We start from the raw sequence: 24,772 nt of genomic DNA on the forward strand, positions 1-24,772 counted from the left end.
CCTGCCCACCCACCCATCCACCCACCCAGGCATATGTATCTATTATCTTATCGGCTGTTATGAGTGCTCACCAGCTTATGTACAAGGCAAACAAGGTGATACAGAAAGGATGGTAAACCGTAATTAATATCGAGCGACATGACACTTTTTTTTCCAAGTTGTTATTTACTTGAGAATGTAAGTGGTCATATGTAAGTTAGTCGCATGTTAAAATTGACCTCCCTCCCCAAGGTAATATATTCGCCTGAAGAATGCATATAACGCTCCATTTGAAGAAGTATCCGAGTGAGATTTGACCTTCTAAAACTGGTCTTAAAAATTACTAAAGAATATGTACTTTTATACGAGCATACAGCCTAGTGGGTTAGAGCGTCAAGCCATGGTACCGATGAGTCAGGGCAAGGCAGTTCCACCCCAGAGCCTCCACGTGACATCAAGAAAGGTATCAAGTCTTACACCCCGAGCCATAACCCCCTCAAAAATGACCCCATAAGAACATTTGTAAAAGCTATCAAGAAAAAAAAATAAGACATACAGTACACTTGAGACACACAGCATAAAAAGGGGAGAACACACCACTATCTTCACCCTTCCTCTACATATCTCCGTTACTTATATCCCCCTTAATAGACTGGAGGCAAGGTTTAAGGCCTCAACAAATAAAAAAGGCATTCTGTGAGAGGATGAAATAATAGAATCCAGCATAAAACAGCTTTTGCCCTGGTGCTGTTTCCCCTTCAACCCAGTAGCTGCAGGGATCATGTTTCTTAAAGGCCCCTCTAAGCGAGAAAAATCAGAAAAAATCATCATTCACGCAAACCATTTAATAATATATATCAAAGCATTTGTGATCAGTTTATGCATCATCTATTTTAGGGGGGGGTTATATCATGGCAAAAATTTGGCCCGTCGCTGGTACACGGTAAAGCCACAAATTTGGGCCATCACTGTTACTGGGTTAATACATGGATGGCCTCACGAGTATGCTAGCCCAACGGTACAAGGACAGTAGATGAAACAAATAGAAGAGAAGAAGAGTATGAGAAACAGAGGGTACATGATCACCTACCTTCTCTCCAAGCGGCACCTTCTCCCTGCTGGCCTGGCGTGTGTGTGGCACCCTCACCACCCTGCGAGGCGTCCCTCCATCGCCCTCCATCACCCTGGGGGCAGCGGCAGCGTCTCCAGCACCACACCTACCACCGCCGCCACACCACTGCCACGGCTGCCACACCTTGACACGCCCACATCACCACTTCGTTAAAAATTAGAGTATTTCTATTTTTTCGCAGGTGTGCAGCCACTTCTTTCACATGAGGCGTCGTTCGTGTGCTGTTTTCGTTGTTTTTTGGATCACAGATAAAATGTAGGAGTGTACGGATAATATGAGTGTCCGGTTTCTATTCTGTTCTGTGAGGATTTTATTTCTTTACTACTTTCCTCATTGTTGTTTTCTATTTAATCGCTCTTCGCTCACATACAGTCCTGATTCACACTGAGTATTAAATATAAATAATACCTTCACCAACACTAAAATACTTCCTGATAGTCTTATAGTTAGTATTTGATCACAGACGGATAGTATACAAGTTACTCCCTCACTTATTTACCACTTCAATTTCATGTGCAAGTTTACACAGCTGTTCTGATTTTCTAGGAACACACGAGTGACATGGCACTGAGCTTCTGGCACTGGGGGAATGAGTGATGATGAGGAGGAGGAGGAGGAGGGGGGTTCAGCAGTGTGCACAGGTGTGGCTGAAGGGTAATTATTGGCTTCTGAGAGGGCAGCTTTGACCCTAATGGCGGTGAGTCACACTTGCTGATGCTGACGATGATACACACACTGAAAAGATGATGATAATAATAATAATAATAATGAGGCAAATACACTGAAAAAGAAGAAGAAGAAAAAGAAGAAGAATTTTAAGTCACTAAAGAATAAAAAAAAAAACAGGAATACAGAAAAAAAAGAGAAAAGACATAAAAACAAACTACATATTACATAAGAGAAAAAAATATTAGCCCCATTTCCCAAGTTCTATTTGTCCTTAACATCCTTGAAAAAGTATATTCAGCAACTCCCTACAGATGTTTGTCTAGCTATTCACTTACTAAACTGTATAGCCAATATGCTTATAAATATCTTCCAACATTTTGCACCTAAACATTTTTTTTTCCTAGTACCACCAACATACAAAATTAGTTAGGCCTATTTTCTCACTTTTTTTTCTTTTTGGGGGTTCTCACAATAAATATTAACAAAGCCCACAAAGAAAATCAGTCCAGTTCTTTTACACATTCATGATGCAGAGGCCTTGTCAAACAATCACTAGACTTGTAAAACTATCCATGGAAATACCCACATCTTCTACGAAAGCCTTATCAATTGTGGGTGTTGTAAGCCCTGAAATACTTGAAAATATGGGCTCTAATCTCATGTTAATCTGTCTCCATATCCACTTTTATCCAGCCTCGTATTAGTCATGGATATTCCTTGCCTGCACCACTTCCTCCCTCGCTTCATTCAGACATCAATACTTTGGGGAAAAACTGAAATTCATGATATAAAGAATACTAATAAAATAGTTAGTAATATATAGGTTAGCTTGATAATAATTAATAATACAAATAATACAGTTAATACTAATAAATAATAATAGGCTGTTATTAATAGAAATAATACTAATAATATACTTAATACTAGTTAATACAATAATAATTAATAAGTAAGTTACAATAGGTTAGAGTAGTAATAGTTATCCATCATCATTTGCAGCTCTTTCACACACACACACACACACACACACACACACACACACACACACACACACACACACACACACACACACCTTGTAACACTTCCCCACATGCAAAAGCCGAGCAAGGTCGCTGCTATCCATGTGAGATGCCGTCACCCAACCTCTACCTATCTTATCACAACCCCAACAGTGTCACATCACATGCCACTGATTACAGCTGGCAAACTCGCTCCCCTACGCCACAGGCAACGCAGGTGAGTCTTGACGTGTCAGGTGAGTGGCCGGGACCAGAAGGCACTGTGCTGGACCTTACTTTAGTTTCAAAATGGCTCGTGAGTATTATTTTCTGCTTACTTAATATATGGTTTGCTTGACTGAAGGTTAACTTAACTCCTTATCTCTACATAAAAGTCAAACCCCTAAAATTTACCTCAAGAAATTGTTCCCAAAATTCTGGCATTTATCCGAGTATACAGAACGCATTTCTATTTTACGGGGTTGTAGTGGAAGAAAAGCCTACAGCAAGGGTATTCCTCTATTCTGATCCTATCAATTAGAAATGTGTGGCACTATCATGTACAGTGTTATATGCTTGCTAGTGCCAGTGTGGTGAGGTGGACAAGACAGACAACAAACATACCAACTAACTGTCTTCTTGCCTCTCTGCTTACCTAACTGCTAGAATGAATAAACAAAATAAACAATGAGATACACATGTAAGCAAACTAGCATCTATCCTTCAATACCTGCCACTAAATCACTAAACACCAGAGATAACCTGTATGAACCAGTTTCCCCTGCATCCAAGATACAATTCAGGGAAGACAAAACTAAACTCCTTGAGAAATTAAAGATCTACTTAAAACTATATCATTAAGCAGGCAAGCCCCCATTAAGGAATGCTCATGCAACAAAAATTTCCTTTGATGAAGATAGCACTTTATTATGTATCCTCTCACCTATTGAATGCTCACACTACTCACAAATCATGCTAGTATATGGTCTTGCACTGTTCAGGACTTTAATATTCATACTCTGAGTGTGAACTTCTCTACATTAACTTTGTGATGAAGAAACTGTAACTCAGTGTAATTGTAACAGTTGTCTTTTATTATATATCTCTAATGGGAATGGTTATTTTTTATAATTTCACCAGCTCTGAATCTTAAGTGTCATCAATCAACCCCTGTACATATTAAGTACGTATATATTCTCAAGTTCTTATTACATCATCAGGGGGTCCAAGACAATGCAGATGTGAATTAATGGACTTGCACAGATCTTATAACAAAACCTTGGATGCTGGCCCTAAAGACTACTGCACACTGGGGTTATGTACCGCTCCTTGATCCCCTCATCACATGCACACTCACACCCCTGCCCTTCAAGATCCCACTGTGGCCTCCCTATGACATGCCTCACGCTCCTGAAGCGATTACTTAATATAGTTTCTCCTACGACTCATCCACTACATCTCTTCTGATTCTTCCGCCATTTTCCCATTTAGCTTTTCTATATTTGCATGGGATACTTCACATCATCACCTCTTTAAGGTATTCACTTTTCTTTCACCAATGTCTGCAAAGATCCTGTTCTCTTTATATATGGAGATAACAGCTGAGTGATGGTCACATAGATAGATAGATGGCAAGATAGATTGAAGTCTGGGATACAATATATAGTTAGGTTAGGTTAGGTTTGCTTAGGTTACTTATTCTCAAACATCGTAGTGTGTCTTAATTGTTTTCACGAATAGTATCACAAATATCCATTGGTTCAGTTTTCATGTCTGATATTTTCATTATAGTGTCACAATTAAATATCCAACAATTATTTCCAACTCACTGAACATTTACACGCACAATTTATCTTTGAGTCATCATCATCATCATCATTTTGTTTAATGTCCATTTTCACTTTTCATGAGCGGTTGGACAGTTTATGGCTCGTAAATCGAGCCATTTTCAGTTTTTGGCGCAAGATTTTCTGGGTGCATGCCCTTGCAAACACAACCCCCCACAATTTATCTTTGAGTACAAACATTAATTAATAGCCATGATCGGTTATGTGACAAATTCTCTCAATTTCAGTCTGAAGAACTACACAACACTGGTCATTCACTGAGTGGTTGATTTCAGGCTTCTTGAACCTCACACAATTTATGCATTTCTTTTCAGCCATGGCGCAATCCTCTGATTTATGATCACCAGCGCATTTGAAACATTTTGGGGCATCTCCATTGGTCTTGGCAGTACAGTTGGCCTCAAGATGACCAGATCTCTGACAATGATAGCATATAATTGCATGGTATCTGTCTCTCACTATGTACATTCCCCATTCTAATTTTAACTTGTTGTGATTCTTTTAAATCAGCTCTCTCACAGTTGGGTCGCACCTCAAAATGTAATGCATTGTACCACCAGCTGCAGGCTTACTGAAAATCAGCTCAATCTTATTCTCAACACCCTCAATTGTGTGTAAGAACTCATTGTGGTCCAAGATGGTCTCCTTTTTTTTTCCCTTGGTCTCCTCTCTATGCACATTGCAGATCATGATCATTAGTTTCATCTTTCCAACACTTTTGGTACTAATTTGCTCAACAGACTCCAACTTTTGAGCTGCCTCAGCCCTTATGTTCTCATTATCAAAGTTCATGACGATATTACCTTCATTTGTGAATCTTGAATGCTTGGGAGACTTCATCCTTCATATCTGGTACCTAAAATATCATCTTACAAACCTTCCACGCTGGCCACGAGATCCCCTTATCGCACACGTGAGGCGGGCCAGGTGCCGTGCCTCAGAGCCACCTGTGCTACCTGTGGACTGCCCGGACACGCCGCCTTCCTGTTTACCGTGGCGGGGAGGTCGCGAGGCTGCCCCACCACCCACCACCCTCACTTCACACGCCTCTACCACCTCCCCCACGCCCTGCACAGCCTTACCACACCGCCCCAGCACGCAGCACACACACCAGCACGCATGCCACTACTCACCCACTTCGTCAGCCGCGGGGCACGACGGTAAAGGGAAAAAATATAGAAAAAAATCCTCAAAGGTCGTCCGCTCCAAGCCTCCTCCTGGGACTCCTCTGGCTTTCGACTGCGACTTCGGCTTCATTTATGACGTTTAAATAACCCTTTAGCAATCCATTAGAGGATCCATATGTGGTGTAACTTAAAGATACTTCATGTTTGTGTACTTCATTGTTAGTTTTAGTGGGATTTAGCTTTGTATTGGTGTAAAATATGGTTGTCTTCGTAATGTCTTCAAGGGGTTCGGACGTATTGTTTAGGAAAGCCAAACTGATTCATTGTAGAATTTAATTTGCTGTCAGTTTCTCTTGGACGTGTAGAAGTCATGGTATTTTCTTATATTCACTAATTTATCCGTTATTTATCTGATCAGCTTATTTATTGACTTAATGTACGTGTATCTGGTACCTGTTCATCTCGTATTTATATCTATCATATGGTATGCTTTTTATTTGGTATATTATACTTTAAATTTTACAACTATAAGAAATAATGAACTACCAAATTTTACAAACCTCCCAAAGTTGACAATTATTACGTGGGAGCATAATAAGTCAAATCATTTCACTTGGAGCACCTCGCTAATATATATAAACTTCTATATTTTCAAGTTAATTAATGCAGACTGTCTTGCATCTTAAACTTCATACATCCTTTCTTCTATTCAGGATGGAAAACAGATAACGATAAACTTCTTTGATAACTGCTGCGCGCGTAACCTGTTTTTTTTTTTCCTATTTCTCGTTATCATTTATTTACTACTACTACTACTACTACTACTACTACTACTACTACTACCACCACCATTACTACTACTACTACTACTACTACTACTACTACTACATTAACATATCTATAGTCTTCTTTAACTTGTATTCATAATCAACGTCAATTCTTCCATTAATTATCTCTAGTCAAATCCTCGCTATCCACATATTCTCTAGTCAAATTACAGCTCAATCATCATTTTTAAGTCTCCTCTCTATATACAACTACAAATATGTCAATTCGATCAATTCAATTCCTCTCTACAACTACAACTAATACTAATCTTCATACCTTCATAAGAACACTATAGACTACCTTATAATAATAGTCAGGTATATATACGCCCCTTAATCAATATATTCCCAAGGTCAGCAGGTAACTCACACAAGAAATGGTCATGCGCATATAAGGTGAGCAAGTTGCTTCATACATATATACGGGTGTACGGTACTGAACGTCTTTGTCTACCAATCGCTCAGAGGGGAAAAACATGAAATAAAGGCCAAAATAGTTTAAATTCTTCCACACAATCATGCAGAAATGAATATAGGAAGCCCTGAGAGAAAGAGAAGGCAGGGGGAGGAGTTTTGACAGGAAATAAGAGATCGAGAAAGAGATGCATTTGCTCGAAGGGGAAAAAAACATGAAATAAAAGCCAAAATAGTTTAAATTCTTCCACATAATCATGCAGAAATTAATATAGGAGGCCCTGAGAGAAAGAGAAGGCAAGGGGAGGAGTTTTGACAGGAAATAAGAGATCGAGAAAGAGATGCATTTGCTCGAAGGGGAAAAAAACATGAAATAAAAGCCAAAAGAGTTTAAATTCTTCCACATAATCATGCAGAAATGAATATAGGAAGCCCTGAGAGAAAGAGAAGGCAAGGAGAGGAGTTTTGACAGGAAATAAGAGATCGAGAAAGAGATGCATTTGCTCGAAGGGGAAAAAAACATTAAATAAAAGCCAAAATAGTTTAAATTCTTCCACATAATCATGCAGAAATTAATATAGGAAGCCCTGAGAGAAAGAGAAGGCAAGGAGAGGAGTTTTGACAGGAAATAAGAGAGAAAGAGATGCGCATTTGCTCGAAGGGGTGAACAGGAACTAAAGGCCAAAATAACTGAAATTCTTCCGCGTAATCATGCAAAATATGAATGTAGGAAGGTCTGAGAGACAGTTAGAAAGGAGGGAGGGAGTTTAGAAAGGGAATAAAGAGAGAAATGGATGAGGAATAAGGGAAATAAGTGAGGGAGGAGAGAATGGGAAGTAAGTTTGGGAAGGAGGAGGAAGGAAAACGAAGTAGAGGCTAAATAAAAAGAGATGGGCCTACACGAGAACATCCGAGGACGTGATAGTTTATTTCGTGAACTGGGAAGACTATATGAATCATGAGTATTACAGCGAATTCACGCTTGGCGGTGTCCTGTATTAGCGCGCACCGTATGATTCACGCGCATTACCGCGAATTCATGGTTCGCGATCACGTGTTAGCTTGCGCGCACACATCCACCCACCGTTGCCAGATCATCGTACTCAGAGCATAGTATTTACCGGTTTCTGACGCCTAACTATTGCCAGGAAACATCAGGATCTAACTCTTTTAACGATAACTAAAAATGAGTTTCGTTACTGGAGCCCAGAAGACAGTTTTGGGGTAGGAAGTCGGGATATATAAGCGGCTGAGTACGACAATCTGGCAACGTTGCATCCACCCTCACCCACGCCGCAATGTATGAACCCATGAAGATAAGATATTGCAATACTTTAAGAAATTGGGAAATCACTGCAATCATCTTATCTGGTAATTGATAAATGTCTGAAACTTAAAAAGGAGGAAATTTGATATACCAATGAAGAGTTTAACCTGACTGAATGCTGTAATGGGAGTAGGGATAAGGCATTTCTAAATCTCAAGGCATGTGATAAATTGATCTATTCAGGTTATAAATCTTTTTTACTATAACGATCTGCCAAGAGTTCAAACATGGGCCATCACGATTCAAAACTCGAGGACACTAGCATTGAGGAAAAGGGTGAAGCCAAAGGGAGAACTATTCCAATTTCATATAACGCATGTATTCAGTTAGCAATTAATTCACTGGTTACAATCGTACAGTCTCTCTCTGGAGGCTGGAAATTGTAGCACCTCCAGACTTAACCCATCCGCTACGATTGGCATGGATTTCGCCTTCACTGGTAGCCTGGTAACATATACTCCCAGGTCTCTCTCTGCCTCTGTGGTGGATAGTGGAGTGTTTCCCATGTGGTATTGGTATGCTGGATTACCCCTCCCAAGGTGCAGGACTTTACATTTTTCGTCATTGACTTATAGCAGCCACTTTTTGTTCCATTCCTGTAGCTTGGTGATGTCTTCTTGTAGGATATCCAAACTCAAGGGGTTAAACTGACTCAATAGGGAGAGACAAAGAAACACACATCCACTCAAGGGCACTTTATTCAGACACTGGCAAGTTATGGAGGAATCTCTCTCTCTCTCTCTCTCTCTCTCTCTGATGCCGGTGAAAATGATATGTTGCATACTAATAGATGCAAAAACTCCATACACATACATATAAAAAGAGGAACGCAGAAGCACAGAACATGAGCTCAAAACGGAACCCTCGGCCACGGTAAGAACACAACAGTAGGCATGGACACAAGAGAAAGACGACCTCGCATTTGTGGTGGTGCCTCGTGACGTAATACAGATTTTGGCAGCAAAGTGGCACAGACACCTCTTAGACTGTGCATGAGCAAGAAAAGAAAAAATAACAAATGCCTAGTGTCAATTGGTCATCATGCACAGTAGTCGTCAATACTAATAAACAGATGGTGATAAAGTATAACTATGATTGAAAAATGAAAAAGGTAAGTAAAACATAATTGATAAATAAGTTAGGAAAACATTCACACACAAACACACACACACATGAACACACACATGCCTCCCATAATGACTTACGTATATATGTGGAATTTGTCTCTCCAAAGAATATACATATCACAGCTGCCCATTGTATCATCGGTGCTACAGCCAGGGAGAAGCATCCAGGCCTGCACGCCAGCTACAGATTCCACTACCTAACTTTGTTCTTGGACATTTTGAATTCTTTGATCGGAACAAATATGTAAACTCAATTAGGCAGAAATTTAACATGTCATACACACACACTCACACACACACACACACACATGCACACACAGCTGCCCCTTTTTGGCCCGCCTCAGACACTGGCGTACATGTATACCAGTTATACATACCAATAAAGCAATGATGATATTAATCCAACGATAGTTTTTCATTTTTCCAAGTCTACGTACAAGCAAATACTGTATGATGTGTTGGGAACTTGCAAGATACAACAAACTTCAAACAGCATCATACTATTTTTTCTATGTCAATACAATCACAGTACTTCCCGTTACATAAGACGTGCCTAGATTAGCTGCATCTTTTACTTGGAAGAAATGTTCAACTCTTAACATTATGGATTGCAATATATTTATCTGGATGCTTTGCATGGTAAAAATTCAGATATTCAAGAAAAAATGTTTCTAAACGGTGACTTTTCAAAGAAGTATCACGTAGAGGTAGCACATTTTATGTGCAGGGAAATTCAGTGATCAAGAGGATTGTATTGGTTCATTTTCCACATCAAGAAATGTCATAAAAAACATCCAAATATGATATTGATATAATAAACTTTGAAGCCCTCCAAGTCATACCATCTCACCTTGGCAAAATTCAATATAAATAGAATGCTCCATACAAATATTTCCATCAAAACACAGCAACACCTTTGAGCCACTCACCCCAACACTATTGATGCAACAACTTTCTTCATCAGTTTGGTGGGAAGGAGACGGCAAGCACTGAGAGGAAAGCCGAAAAAAGAAGCAGTAACAGCAGCAACTCTAAACAATGCATCCATCCATCCCTCACTAGCCACCAAATTGGATATTCCTCACACAACATATGGCCAAGCTATATGTCTACCAGAAGTGAGCTGCAGGTGAAAGAAGTTATACCTACGGATAGTACAAAACACTTATCACAGTGTGTGATGCAGAATAATAATAATAATCATCCACTAGGTCAAAGCTTCACTTAAATGTATAAATCATTCATTCAATGCTTCAAATTGCATTCCTCCCAAGCCCCACAGCATACAGTGGCACCAACAAGGGCAAGACAGGGATGGCATGTGTACCCAGGCCACGGCCTCTCACGCAGGTAGTTAAGCCATTGCCCTCGCAGGACAATGGACATTTTATGCAATAAACTGCAGGTTAACTCTTCATATATGTAGTAAAGTATCTGCAAAAATTTGATCTACTCAGCACACTTTTGACTTTCTTTTCAACATGAGTTACAGACAATCAACACTGCTTCTCAACATCAATTTTCTGCAGTTAATCCTGTATAAACATTTAAAAAAACCCAAAAAAAAAAACCATTTCTGATCCTTAACATAAGGACTCATTTTCATTAACAGTGAGAATTGGTTATCGTACTACCATTGTTATCACAAAGATCAGAATGACTGACGGTAAAAAGGTACCACACAGCTTTGTCCAAAGGACAGGATTAATAATAACATAAAGACATGCACATGCACACACTCATACATACACACATGCACACAAGAGTGCACACACACACACACACACACACACAGCAGTCACAGTGTCTGATTCATAGCATGTGTGGTACCATTAACATTTCCAGCCATTACATACACTGTGGGGAACACCACACACTGTCTTTATATCAAGCTACAGTCAACATCATTTTCCTTGAACAATAGTTCTGCTTCCTAGCAGTATTGTGAGTGGTGTAGCTGACCAACCTAAAACTATAGAATTCTCACCCATAAAGCAATACAAGTGAGTGGGACATTACACATATAGTATAAACAAATTTCAAAGTACAAAGCTGTGTGTAGTGCAGCTAACCAACAAAAAGTCTGGTTCTTCTTGCCCACAGCTTGGATCCGTGAGTGGGACTTCTTGCACTACACTTTTCATGATGTGAAAAGTATATGGAGTAAAGATTATGATTACAATGTTCATGTATTGCTGTGATGATTTCAGAACCAACTGGATCCTTCCTTTCCAGACACAGTGGTCACCAGGACCCTGCGGCACACCAGCCAGCCAATCAGGCAAGTTCTGAGATTCAGGTGCCAAATTAACTTCACCTTAAGCCAATTACCTTTCACAGTTGTATATATTTTTTCAAATAGTAGCCTTGTAATGAAGCTGTTTGATGGCATACACATGCAAAAAAGATTATTTTGTTTTGCAGTAATTTTCCTCCTTAAAATAATACTGTATTTGATATTTTGTTCAATAAATTTTTCACCAAATTTCAATATTTTTTGGTCCCTTATTACAAGACAAATTACTTAAAAGCCACCACACAAAACTAAAGAAAATTTAAATCTATTCTAATTACAATGTGAGGACATTATGATGTCAATTAAGTCTACCACACCACATTTTATAAAAGTAAGAGAAAAATATATTTATTTAGAATATTGGGACTATATTATTTGTTACTGCTCTGCCCAAACTGCTGCAACAAGCTACATGACTTCCCCAACATGGCACTCACATATTATTTTGAATTACTTTCACTACTGCCAGCCAACAGCATGTGGTGCACTCTGCAGGGTGAGCATATGCTGCACTGCAAGCTGAGCAAACAAGCTACAGTGTGCGAGAAACATATGCTGTAAAAGTCCACTCATATGAATAACAGTAGACACATGCCTGTTTTGTTTGGGATTCTTCTAAAATTATTGAATTACTCCCCAAATCACCACAGACATGTTCATTTGTACTGAGTATAACTGGGCAAGTACTGATTTGATGAGCGACAGGTGGCTGCATGATGTCTCAACACACTGCCAGCTACAGGATCTTCCCCTTATTAGTGATGGCACAACTGAGACCCTCACTCTTTACCGAGAAAGCACTGGCTATGGCTTTCTCAGCATACAAGACACACTGCATCCATTGTGTGGCTGAGCGTAGTGTTTACCAACGTCGCTTCCCAGCAGACACATTAGCTTGCATTCAGTTTTGTCTACATCCATTCATACTTGTTGATAAACCATTCTTCTATGGGCTCAGAATGGGTATAATTATGATACCACACCCATACCATATTGATTAATGTCACAATTTGTAAGCAGGTGACAGCAGTGCCTGTTTGCTGGTGGGAGGAGCATCAGTATCAGTGCCAGCATTCTAATACTGAGTAACATGAGTATCAAATAAAATCAGTGACGCCAACTCCATTCCCACTTTTCCAATTACCTTACTAACTTCAATTCAACACAGAATGTAAGTGTTCTGTGCTCTCTTTTTTTAGATTTCATTTCCAAAGCCCCTGTTGCTGCTTTAGGTAGCTTACTGAATGCTGTAGTCAATGCAACAGGGCAAAACATGTAATAAAAAAAATAAAAAATCATTGAATTCCAATTGATGTTGATCAAGAGCTGGACTACATGAAAAATTGACTTTCATGAAAAAATAAAATTACTGAACATATTTGTCTTTCTTTCTTAACATTCATGCAACCCAGATCCAGCCTATTACTCATTATGTTTCCTGCACCTCAGACTTCAGATAACTTGTCTTCTGGGATTATTTCCTTTCAAGGATTCTGGCAGCCTCATTTTAGGGATTATAATCTCCTGTCTTTATGATTTCAGACTTACTGGGATTTTCAGATTGGTGCAATTCATAATAATGGACTTTGACTATGCTACACAGCAGGCCGAGTGTTAAGCAGCTACGTGATGTGAGCATATCGTCACCCTCATAAAATATAATCGCGTAAGTCATTTTTCAGAGCATTCCATGTTTTTGTCTACAGCAGTTTTTCAACATAACCTTCAACATGTCCATTCGCCTTGGTCATTCAGGGTTTGAGTGTTCTAGAATTGATCTTTCCATTTCTGCCTAAATCTTAAGACATGTGAGATGATGACAGTTCTTTTCTGATTTCCTGAAAAGTAGAAAATAATGACTAAGGCGCTTTGTTTACCGAGGTGACAATATGCTACATTGCAGGCTCAATTACCACGCTGCATTGAAGGATCAGAATGTGCTGCCAAGTTGCTAAGTGAAATATGCACATGCTAAACTGCAGGTCTTGTTGTTGCAGCTGCTTCATCATATCAGTGATCAGCATTTACTACATGGCAGGCTGAGGTACACTTGAGCTATAGTACCAGTATGCTTCACTGGGCTGAGTTACCACACACTATGAGAAGTCAGCATATGCTCCACTCTAGGCTGAGTAATTAGGCTGCAATGCCAGGTCAGTATATGATGGTCTGCAGGGTGAGTTCACCAAGCTGCTGTGCATTAGGAAACACAGGAAAGCGCCCTCTATGAGTCAAGGCATCCACTCACACCCGCCAAATGCTACCACAAACCAACACACAATCAGCAGTGTAAAAGTTTATGTACTAACACAGCTCTTGATATGGTATTTAACTAAGCATAATTTCTCCCTTCATATCAAAATCTCCCCACACAGTATATAAAGAACTTAAGATTAGGAGGCTACTGGTATGAGAAAGTATAAAAAAGTCATTCTGATGCAAGACTTGGCTAATGGACAATACTTCTGCCAGTCTTTCCGACAGCCAATTTCTTTTATCACTTTTTGTATCTTTTTCTTGTCCTCAACAGTAACACAGCACAAGGTTCCTTCTGCAGCTGACACACAATGTAATACTAATAGTATGTACAGAAGCCACTCCTTAGGGATTTTTTCTGCTAGATTTTTACAATTTTAGGAAGAAGCACAAAAGGAATGGTTCAACTGTTGTGCTTTTGTTTCTTGTTGTCTCATTTCATTGACTTCTTCACTTTTTTTTCCGCTTCTTATTTTAAGGTCACCTCATGTACGTGGGAAAGGATATTTGTATTTAACAAGAACTTATGTGAACACTGGGCCAGGGACAAGTGTCGCCACAACACTGCACTGTTCCTACTGATGATGATGGGACACATGAGCCAGAGAGCCTGGTGGCACCTGAGGTCAGCTTACTGAGATTCAGGAGTCAATGAGGGTTAGCACCAAGGTTTGACCACAGATTACATGAGTGCTGACACTTTGTGGGGCCACCAGGGAAGTGTGAACACTCACTCATGGCCAGCCCAAGAATAATCTTGAAGGACAACTTAACACCAACACAAACTGCCACCAGGAACTACAGTACTTGTTTTCCACGGGGAGAACTTCAAATGATCACAAAGTTTTCTAAAGAGCTTGTGTACGTGAGCAGGCAAGTAAATATTTTAAGTTAATGAGTGAAAAGCTGACCATTATGCTTGTGACATGAAGCACTGTCACGAGGGCTTCAGGTCAATATACGATCAAGCCAACTTGTGATACAAGTCATAAAACTGAGTATATGTATGAAAACTAAATTGATAAAGCTATTTGAAATCTCATAATATGGTGCCAGCCATAATTATAATCTCAAAAATATGCCTTTTTATAAAATGACACAAAACATTTTGCCCATCAAACACACACAAATGTTCAAAAATATATGGAATTCATGAACTGTACTGTAGCCTTCATCTGGAAGAAAGAAAAACTAATAGCATCAGATGTAAAAGAGGCTACAATAAACAAAATAATAAATTACCATCGCTAAAAAAAAAATCATATAATATAAAACTATAAGCACAAAACCTTGGATGCAGCAAAGTCACACCACAGAGGGGGGGGAACGAGGACGCAGGACTCCCCAGCAGCACTACAGATCACAGACATTATCCTGCAGTCCCGTCTCCTGCTGCTCCTCCCGCCCCCTCGGCCTCCTCTCAGAAACCCGGCTTGTCAATGATCGCCACACCGGCGTAGGAGCGGCCGATGCCCATGTGTGCCGGCAGCAGCGTCCACACATCTGTCTTGGGGTTGTACACTTCCACGGAGGCCAGGTTGGAGGTGCCGTCGTCGCCCCCCACCACGTAGAGGAGGCTGTTGAGGGCCACCACACCTATGCAGGGAGATGAGGACGAGGAATAAAGAAAACGAAAATGGTGCCTTATCTTTTTTACCTTGCTGTCTCTACTCTTCCATTCATAACATCATCATCTGTCTGTATCATTCCACTCCCAAGCATTTCCATTAATATCTGTTCTGTGCCTCTAGTTACCAATTTTGATGTAAACCTTCCATAAACATCTCAATTTCATCAATCCACTCACTGAATGACCTTCCCTTATCTCGACAGCACCAATCACACCAATATTCCTGCCTTGATGGTGATGATTATAATGGTGATGTCAAAATAAAGAGAGTAATGAGAATGTGTACCGATGGACTTACCGGCATTCCTGCGGCAGAGGTTCATGTCCGCCACGGGGTTCCAGCAGTTTGTGTCCGGGTTGAAGACCTCCACGCTCTTCCTGACCAGAGGACCGTCATGACCCCCCACAGCATAGAGCAGCCCATCCAGCACACCCACACCTGCACCAACACAACACCATATCGTCACCTTCATAAACAAACTGCCCAAGTCATTATTTTCTACTTTTCAGGATATCAGAAAAGAACTGTCATTACCTCATTTGTCTTAAGATTTAGATAGAAATGAAAAGGACAATTCTAGAACCGTCAATCCTGAATAACGAAGGCAACTGTACAAAAATGGGCATCACGTGTTGAAAAATTGATATATACAAAAACCTGGAAATCACTGAAAAATGACTCAGGGAATTTTTTATGAGGGTGACAATATTCAAACACTGCAACACAGTGACATAAGAATCCTATGGTTGGTATTCTCAAGACACTTATGCCTCTAACATCAATTACTTCCAAAGCCCAAAAAGAGGTCAGGTTCTAATAAGCATTCTTTAGGTTTTTGTTGCAGTAAAGGGTTAAGCTACCACCAGGGTTTTAAAACTACCCATGAAAATGCCTAGAAATCCTACGAAACCCTTGTAAAATGTGTGTGCTTGACCGTCAAAATGTTAATATGACACTATATACTTACTACTCCCAGCTTTGCATAGCTTCAGTTCTCTCACAAACCACATACAAAAGGATATCAGCAAAAATGTCAAATACTTAAAAGAAAGTGTATAAACAAGTTAAAATCCCACAGGGTGAGAAAATGTTGAAATCACATACAAAAAGAAGTAAACAACATGTAGAAAGGAGGACACTTGAGTTTCTTATTAATTTTACAATAGATATTAGACAATAAAGAATAGATTATTAAGTTAACTGTGCTCCAGGTGTTGTTTGACTGGACTAACCTGCCCCACTCCTGCGTGCTGACATCTCCGCCACAGACGTCCACACATCAGACTCGGGACTGTAGCACTCCACCGAGGCGAGGCACTGCCGGGACGCCCCATCATACCCTCCAACCTGTGGGGGAGGAACAGGCGCTGCTTTCACTCTGATCTCATTGCCTCCCATTCCACAACACTATTTACTCATATGTATACTAATCTTTGGTAACTCTACAGAATCATTGGAACTAACTAGACTAGAGGACCTGAAGCTGATGGTGATCCAAGTAACTGTGGATTGTAAATGGTTGGTGAGGCATGGAGTACAGTAACAATCAGAAAACCAGAAACAAAATAATGAATCTAATTACCTCAATGTGAATATACAAATCAACAATGGACAAGAGAAAAATAATAAATTCATGAAAGTGATAATAATAATAATAATAAGACATGAATTGATTGCAGGCTCTTCTGTTGCTTTATTTTATCTTATTGCCCTTGAGCTTAAAAACAAAACAAAAATAAAAATAAATAAATAAATAAAAAGTGGGGTTGGGGGGGAGTCTAGTCCTGTTTTGAGTTTGCGTGCCGGGAGAGTTGAAAATAGAGGTACTGATGCTGGTCACTGCCGCCCATTCTCAATTATGCCCAGTAATTATGTGACCCCCTAACATCTCTTTATCTCACCCAAAACCCACATCTATAACTGGATTACCCTTTATTTCTGTACAGTACAATCATATTTCTTGGGGGTGGGGTAGGGGAGGAAGGAGGCCATTTACACAAGTCAGCAGTTCAGTAAAATCATTAAGTCCCTACCTCATTTTACTGTAAATAAAAATATGCAAAAAGATAAAAGTAAATAGGAACCCTGACACTTGAAGATCAGCACAGGCAGGAAGGGTCAGATGGTGGACACTCACAGCGTAGAGGAAGCCGCTGACCACCCCCACCCCGACGGACGACCTCCTGGTGGACATCGGAGCAATCATCCGCCACTCGTACGCCTTGGAGTCATACATCTCGGCGCTGTTCAGGCCCGTTGAGCCATCGAATCCACCAACCTGGAAACACACACAAGTATAACAAGACTCTTTCCCTCATAAGCAAAGAACTTTTCAATACAAACAAACCCAACTTTTTACATTTAATCTTATGGCTGAAACTTTCACATGCAACACACTTTTCTTTCTTACTGATGTGTGCTTATAAGTTTTAACACTACTTCCTAAGCTTAAAAATTGCTTTCATTAATTACGTAGTGCTAAACATTTTCTCATCTGCCAGGAAAACTACCACTACATAGCATAGAGGTTGTTAGAGCACTGAAATCAAGAAGTGAAAGATTACAGACTACACTCACAGCATATATACAGTTGTTGAGCGTTGCCACACCAAGGGTAGACCGCCGCGCCTCCATGCTGGCACAGGAGGACCAGGAGTCACGCGCTGGGTCATAGACGTCCACCGTCCGAACCCGCAGCGAGCCGTTGAACCCACCCACGGCGTACACCTTCCCGTTGATCACAGCTATGCCACACCTGAGTAAAGGAATAATGATGTGGAGGAGGACCAACTCATGTGAAGGGATATGTTATACTGAGGTGGTAGAGATTAGATGTGCTTCACCTAGGTAAAGTGAGGCCTTGATGAAAGGTGAGAACACTATGAGACAATGTATATAAGTATCTGAATCATACCTGCAGCGCCTGGTTGGCATCTCAGCCACAGGGAACCACCGCTCATCCTTGAAGTCGTAGCATTCAACGCTACGTATTGCCTTGGGAGCCTGGCCACCCACCACCAGCAGCACCTGAGGGAAGGTTAAGAGTCAGCATTCAGGGTGTGGAGTAAATGCAGGAGGATGACTTCTTGTGGAGTGACTGAACAGTTTAAAGTCGGTATTTTGGGGGGAAAAAAGAGAGGGGGGGAAAGGAGATTCATACCACCTAACAGTTGGCCAACATAAAGCTATTTCACATTTAAATCTACTGTAACTTGATGATAATAAATACATAAGTAAACATGATGGTCTCATCACTGGCCACAAACCTTGGGAAGCCCAACAGGTTGTCTGGGTTTTGTTCTTGGGGACTTGAAGAGAGCCTTTTGTTCTCCTTTTAATAAGTGAAACTTCATTGCTTCTATCAAATAGTCTTTGCCTGGAACAAAACAACACATCAGAAATGTCTATCATACTAACTTAGTTATTATTCATTATACAAAAAAGTGTAGAAACAAATCATGTTTTTTTTTTTTCATTCTTTCCAGTTTCAGAAGTTTCTTTGCAAAAGTGAGATAAATGACAACCTCAAGATAATTAGCTATGCTCTTCTGCACAGACATAAATGAGGTTCAGTCATGTTAAGGATGATAAATGATTAAAACTTATCAATTTTCATCATTATCTTCATTCCTATTTCCAGGAAACATTCTTTAAAAAAAAGTGAACACTCCAAAGAGACAAATACAAAAAGTGTTAAAATCTGAAACATCCCTTAACTTAAAGCATTCAAGTAAGGTACAGCCTGTGCAGAGGAGGTACATACACTGTGCATCCTGCTTGAGCAAGGGCTCCTCCTCCACCCGCTGAATGAGGTAGTCCTGGGAGAGCAGCGGCAGCCGCACGTACTCCATCAGCTCCGCCAGGTACTGCTCCCGGTTGGCCAGGTCACCGCTAACCCAGCTCATCACACACTCAAACACCTGGAAGCATCACACACATTACAGTATTCTTGTGTCATTACATCTTCACCTAGTACATCACACACTCAACACCTACACAACACACCTGCAGTATGTATAAAGCAGGTAAAAGAAGTGCCACAAGTGCAACCATTCATGCTAAAAAGTGTGTAATGAACTGTACTGTTTACCTTTTCCTCTGAGGGTGTGGTCAGTCTGTCACTGGAAATCAGCTTGGTCACCTGCTGGGACGTAAGTGACAGGAACTCCTCACACTCAACCACCTCACTACAAGAGAATGAATAATTTACTATTACCCACTATCTATTACCTCACCATGTATACACAAGTAAATGTTGATGGGAGAAAGGTAAGGACTCTAAAGGGAAGTGTGATTGAAGTAGTTGATAACAATAGGATTGAATTAAAGTATTTTGGGAGGCAGAAGTGTAAGCATTGAGTTAAAGATGGCATCAAGTAGTAATGTATTTCTACTAACCCCTACCACTACATGCCTCAGAAACATGGGCATGGAATGAGGATATGGAATTAGGAAATATGGAATGAGGAATGAGGAATATCAGGCAAGAATATGTGGGAATGAGATTCTTCAAAACACATGTGGACTAGCAAAATAGGAACCACGGGTGCCGATACAACTCACAGCCAGCTCTCTCATTAATCTCAGGTGGAGCATACACTACAATAAGATAAATGAAGTGTTTAGCAGTAAATGTCAGTGCTATTGATGCTTACGTAAAGTGCTGCTCCACGTAGCCCTCTGCAATGGAGAGGAGTTCAAGGCAGCCATGAAGGTCTGCAAAGGCTCTGATGCCAAGACAGTTGGTGGGGTGGAGCTGAGACTGGAGGAAGTCACAGCAAGCATCCCGAACATCAGTCAGCTGCAGCAGATTGGCAGCCGGCAACAGGACCTGATGAGAGATACAACAATGCCATTCAAAAATATTCATCATTCAAAACAGTCTTTAGTGCTTTCATCTATTCCTTTATTCAATGTAAAAAAATAAAAAGACATCATGATCCACACCAGTACAGAGTAAATCAATAAATAATATCTTTCAGAGAAGGAAAACTTGATGTTATACTAGAAAATTCTAGTTTTGGTGCACACAGGGTTGTAAAATGGGAATTTTGAACAGGGAACTTTCCATGGGAATTTTGAGAATTTTCAGGAACTTATTGTTATTGTTGCCTCTTTAGATTTCAGTTTTAAGGGGCTGTTAATGAATGTCTCCGAGTCTGGTGGTGGCGCAGGCAGGATAGTTTAAGTGACGCCTATTGAGGCACATGACGTCCTCCGGGCTACATGGTTACAGGGTGCACAGAACAGTAACTAGGGCCAGCAGAGAGCAAGTGAGTGTACCTGAACATTCTCCTCGGTCACCAGCACCTCTGCCGTGTACACGTAGTCGATGAGGAGCTGCAGCGCACCTCCATCGATGTCCTGCAACACTATCCTGTCTTGCCGACTCTCCTCAAAACCTGTGGGAGAGGAGGAAGATATTGAGAAAAAGTATTGAGACATAGAGAAATAACTTGGTAAAACTGTCTAGCTTGAAGCTCTCAAAGGACACAAAGGAGGTACTCACTAGTGAACATGGCATGGAAGTAAGGGCTGCAGGAGGCCAGCACCATCTTGTGGGCTGGCACCTCCATGCTGTCAGCAACGAGAACCACATCGCACAGCTGACTCTGCCTGCGGGAACAAGAATGAAAATGGTTCGTATAGTGTTTGATTCCTTGTAACTAATGTGATCCCCTAGCCAAAGAATAATGATGAAAATGCTTTGGTTGTACACATTCAAGCTCCAATGGTGTATCCTTAACTTGTACATATTTAAGTTGCAATAGTGTATTCTTATTTACAGCAATGAAAAGAAACACTCCTTTTTTGACCAACACGTTCTGTTAGGAACAAATAAGAATAAAGACTGTAACACCCTCATCTCTTATGAAATCATGAATTTAATTTAAGAGAAAAAAAATTAACACTCATCTTCTCATTAAGCAACATCAACCATAGGCCTCACAAACAATTTCTCACATCTGCCACTTTGCTTACCTTCTCATCAAGTTGAGGTTGTCAAATGCCCGAGGAAAATGTTGCGGGTTCCTGTACGGGAGCTTGTGTTTTGTCTCCGAGCGGGGAATGTGTTTCTGAGAACTCTCATCGAGGGAGTTCTGGCTGGCATGGCGCAGCAGGAGGCGGTTGCTGCACAGGGGTAGAGGCAGGTGTCAGACAAATTATCACTTAAAATGAGGTTAGGTAGAAATGAAACAAAAGTTCATGAAAGGACACCATTATAGCTATTATACATGACTGCTGTGAAAACCATTGACCAAGAAAAGCCAAAATGATAAGAAAATATAAATTGCTAATTAATTTTGAACTTTATAAAACAAATAATACACACACAAAAAAAGACTAACACCAGCAAAACTGTGTCTGCATTTATCTGGTTGCAGAATACAAGATATTATGAGTTAATCTTCAGTTGACTTATCTCCTTATCTGCTATAATCAAGCTTAGACATAGCTAATTTATGAATATCAAGGGGATATATGCCACTTCTTGAAGCATAAGAAATATATCTACTCGAGAAACATTTTTCCCAACAACCCATAAGGGATTCAGACCTGAGCCCTCGAGACATGAGGTGCTCTCTAACATCAAGCCAAAGAGGTGCCCCAAGGCTCAAGGCCTTCTGACTCCCGAGTCCCTTTTTTTTTTAGTTTAATTTAGTTACCAAAGTCAACATCTTACTGAGCTGTTCAGCTTGTTGGATAGACCCAACTATTCAAACAACCAGCCAAGTAAATGATTGACTTTTCAGTGCCTGAGGTACACCCGCCACCACCCCGTTCCCACCCATTACCACCAGCCTGTGTAGTGGACCCGACCCCACAGCCGCCTTGACCCGTCCTGCGCTGGGTATTTCCATCGGCCCACACTGCATGCCAAATAAATCTAACTAACCTAACCTAACTCCGCAGTGCTGACCAACTTAACCTAACGTAACCTATCTAACAACCCCCCCTCTATTTGCATTGTATTCAGGGACCTAGGAAGAATCCATATTGTGAGTATTAACTTCGCGAGAGGTGGCTGCCCTCTCGTCAATATTCTCCGCGTGTCAGCCAGCCCAGCCCTTGGCCCAGTGCCCGGCGTTCACCTGTTGTCACCTGGCCTCCTCACCCACGCCAGGGACTACACAACACCACGAACAGGGATACACTGACCCCTAACTATCCTTTATCATATCCTAAACTAAACCATTATAGAGCATCTGCCTGGACGAAACAAGTTAAAAGTACAATTTGACCCTCCTCCTCCTTCTCCCCCTCCCTCTCTCCCTCTCACCTGAACTGCTTATCGAGGTTTTCCGGGTCTGAGTCCATGGTGCCGGGTCAAGCCTGGGTCAAGCTAGGTCCTCATGTCACCAGGTGGGTCAGGCGGCGGTGCTCACCTCGCCTGGACGGGGTGTTTTGGTGCTGCCTCCCAAGGTCACCGCCAGAGGTCATGCTGGTGGTGCTAACTCCTCCGATGTCTCCTGTTTTTTCACTTTTTTGCCTGTTTTAAGTGTTTGTAGTGGATGTTAACTTGATATAATGAGAGAAAGATACTATAATGAGGTGTAGATGTTGCCTCTGTGTTTAGATAAGTCATTGGAACCACACAAAAGCTGTTTCTGTATGTCATCTGCCTCCTTCCTTCTCCTCTGTCTCCTGTTTTTTGCCTGTTTTAAGTGTTTGTAATGGATGTTAACTTGATATAATGAAAGGGAGATGTTATAATGAGGTATAGATATTGCCTTTATGTTGAGATAAGTCATTGGAACCACACAAAAGCCGTTTCTGTATGTCATCTGCCTCCTTCCTTCTCCTCTGTCTCCTGTTTTTTGCCTGTTTTAAGTGTTTGTAATGAATGTCAGCTTGATATAATGAAAGGAAGATGTTATAATGAGGTATAGATATTGCCTCTGTGTTTATATAAGTCACTGTAACCACACAAAACATCTTTCTGTATGTCATAACTCTTAACTTAATTCCTTCTCTTGTCTCCTGTTTTTAGCCGTTTTATCTGTTTGTAGTGTATGTCAGCTTGATATAATGAAAGGAAACTATTATAATGAGGTGTGGATACAGGCGTAGTGTTTAGATAAGTCATAGAACTCCCACAAAACGTCTTTCTGTATGTTATGTGCCCCATCCTCCTCCTCTTCCTCCTGTTTTATGGCTGTTTTATCTGTTTGCAGTGCATGTCAACTTAATATAATGAGAGAAAGATACTATAATGAGGTGTAGATATTGCCTCTGTGTTTAGATAAGCCACAAAACCCCCACAAAACGTCTTTCTGTATGTTATCTGGCCCTTCCTCCTCCTCATTTCTCTTGTTTTTGGCCTGTTTTAACTGTTTGTAGTGTATGTCAGCTTGATATAAGGAAAGGAAAATGTTTTAATGAGGTGTGGATACAGGCCTAGTGTTTAATTAAGTTACTGAAATCACGCAAAAAGCTCTTTCCGAATGTCATGATTGTGCCTCCTCATTCTCGGCTGTCCACGCCAACGGTAACGCTGCTCGAGTTTACGCCTGTCTCATTGTTCATATAGCTTTAATCGACTATGTTTTATTGAGAATTTTGTAATATAGTTAATAAGAGGTTGTAGATACTGCCTCGTTGATTAATTATGTTAATGAATGCCTCACTATGAGCTATATATAATAATTCCAGTTTTGTTCTCGTCTTCCTCCTCCTCCTCCACCTCGATCCTCTTCCTAATAGCATTTTAGTTCATTGTTTGCAGCATTTGTCAACTACGTATGCTTTATTGACGATTTTAGAACAGAGTTTTAATATGTTGTGTTAAGCTGAGCCATGGAAAACGTGCTGCACAATACTTCAAACAGTCATAAATATAATATACGTTCTGCTTCAATTTCCAAAGGTTTTCCCACCAACTGCAGCTGCTTATCTCTGCCTTTTAATTAATTCTTTGCACCATATGTGTCAATTATATATGCTCAAGTAAGAAATGAAGAGCAGATCTAATAATGCGTTGTAGATATTGCCTGTTATCATAAGTTACGTCTATGAAAACCGCACAAAGTTTAGTTCCGTTGGTCAAAGCTCTCTATGCTTCCTCTACACTTTATGGCAGGAGGCCGGCCAATCCTTTCATCTTATTACTCCGGCATGTGACAACTCTGTTAATTAAAGG

The 24,772-nt window shown here is 40.5% G+C and overlaps 1 protein-coding gene across 1 annotated transcript; it reads right to left on the reverse strand.

Annotated features, from left to right (window-relative positions):
• Positions 1-9,002: 9,002 nt before the first annotated feature.
• LOC127007007 (ring canal kelch homolog) lies at positions 9,003-23,088 on the reverse strand. The gene is made up of 14 exons (XM_050877476.1): positions 22,913-23,088; positions 21,613-21,762; positions 21,140-21,246; positions 20,914-21,032; positions 20,286-20,461; positions 19,721-19,817; positions 19,394-19,550; positions 18,897-19,006; positions 18,545-18,657; positions 18,208-18,385; positions 17,768-17,908; positions 16,863-16,977; positions 15,928-16,068; positions 9,003-15,595 (listed from the first exon to the last, which is right to left on the reverse strand). Exons 1-14 carry the CDS (start codon positions 22,948-22,950, stop codon positions 15,420-15,422), a joined length of 1,818 nt encoding a protein of 605 aa, XP_050733433.1. The 5' UTR covers positions 22,951-23,088; the 3' UTR covers positions 9,003-15,419.
• Positions 23,089-24,772: the final 1,684 nt, after the last annotated feature.

This window comes from Eriocheir sinensis, chromosome 34 (assembly GCF_024679095.1).
Source record: "Eriocheir sinensis breed Jianghai 21 chromosome 34, ASM2467909v1, whole genome shotgun sequence".
In the NCBI taxonomy this organism is placed as follows: domain Eukaryota; kingdom Metazoa; phylum Arthropoda; class Malacostraca; order Decapoda; family Varunidae; genus Eriocheir; species Eriocheir sinensis.

Coding starts and splice junctions, on each gene's coding strand:
- LOC127007007 (XM_050877476.1), bottom strand. CDS start 22,950: ATGGACTCAGACCCGGAAAACCTCGATAAGCAGTTCAG. Junction 21,763..22,912: donor AACCTCGATAAGCAGTTCAG/GTGAGAGGGAGA, acceptor ACCCCTGTGCAG/CAACCGCCTCCTGCTGCGCC. Junction 19,551..19,720: donor CCACACCCTCAGAGGAAAAG/GTAAACAGTACA, acceptor TGATGCTTCCAG/GTGTTTGAGTGTGTGATGAG.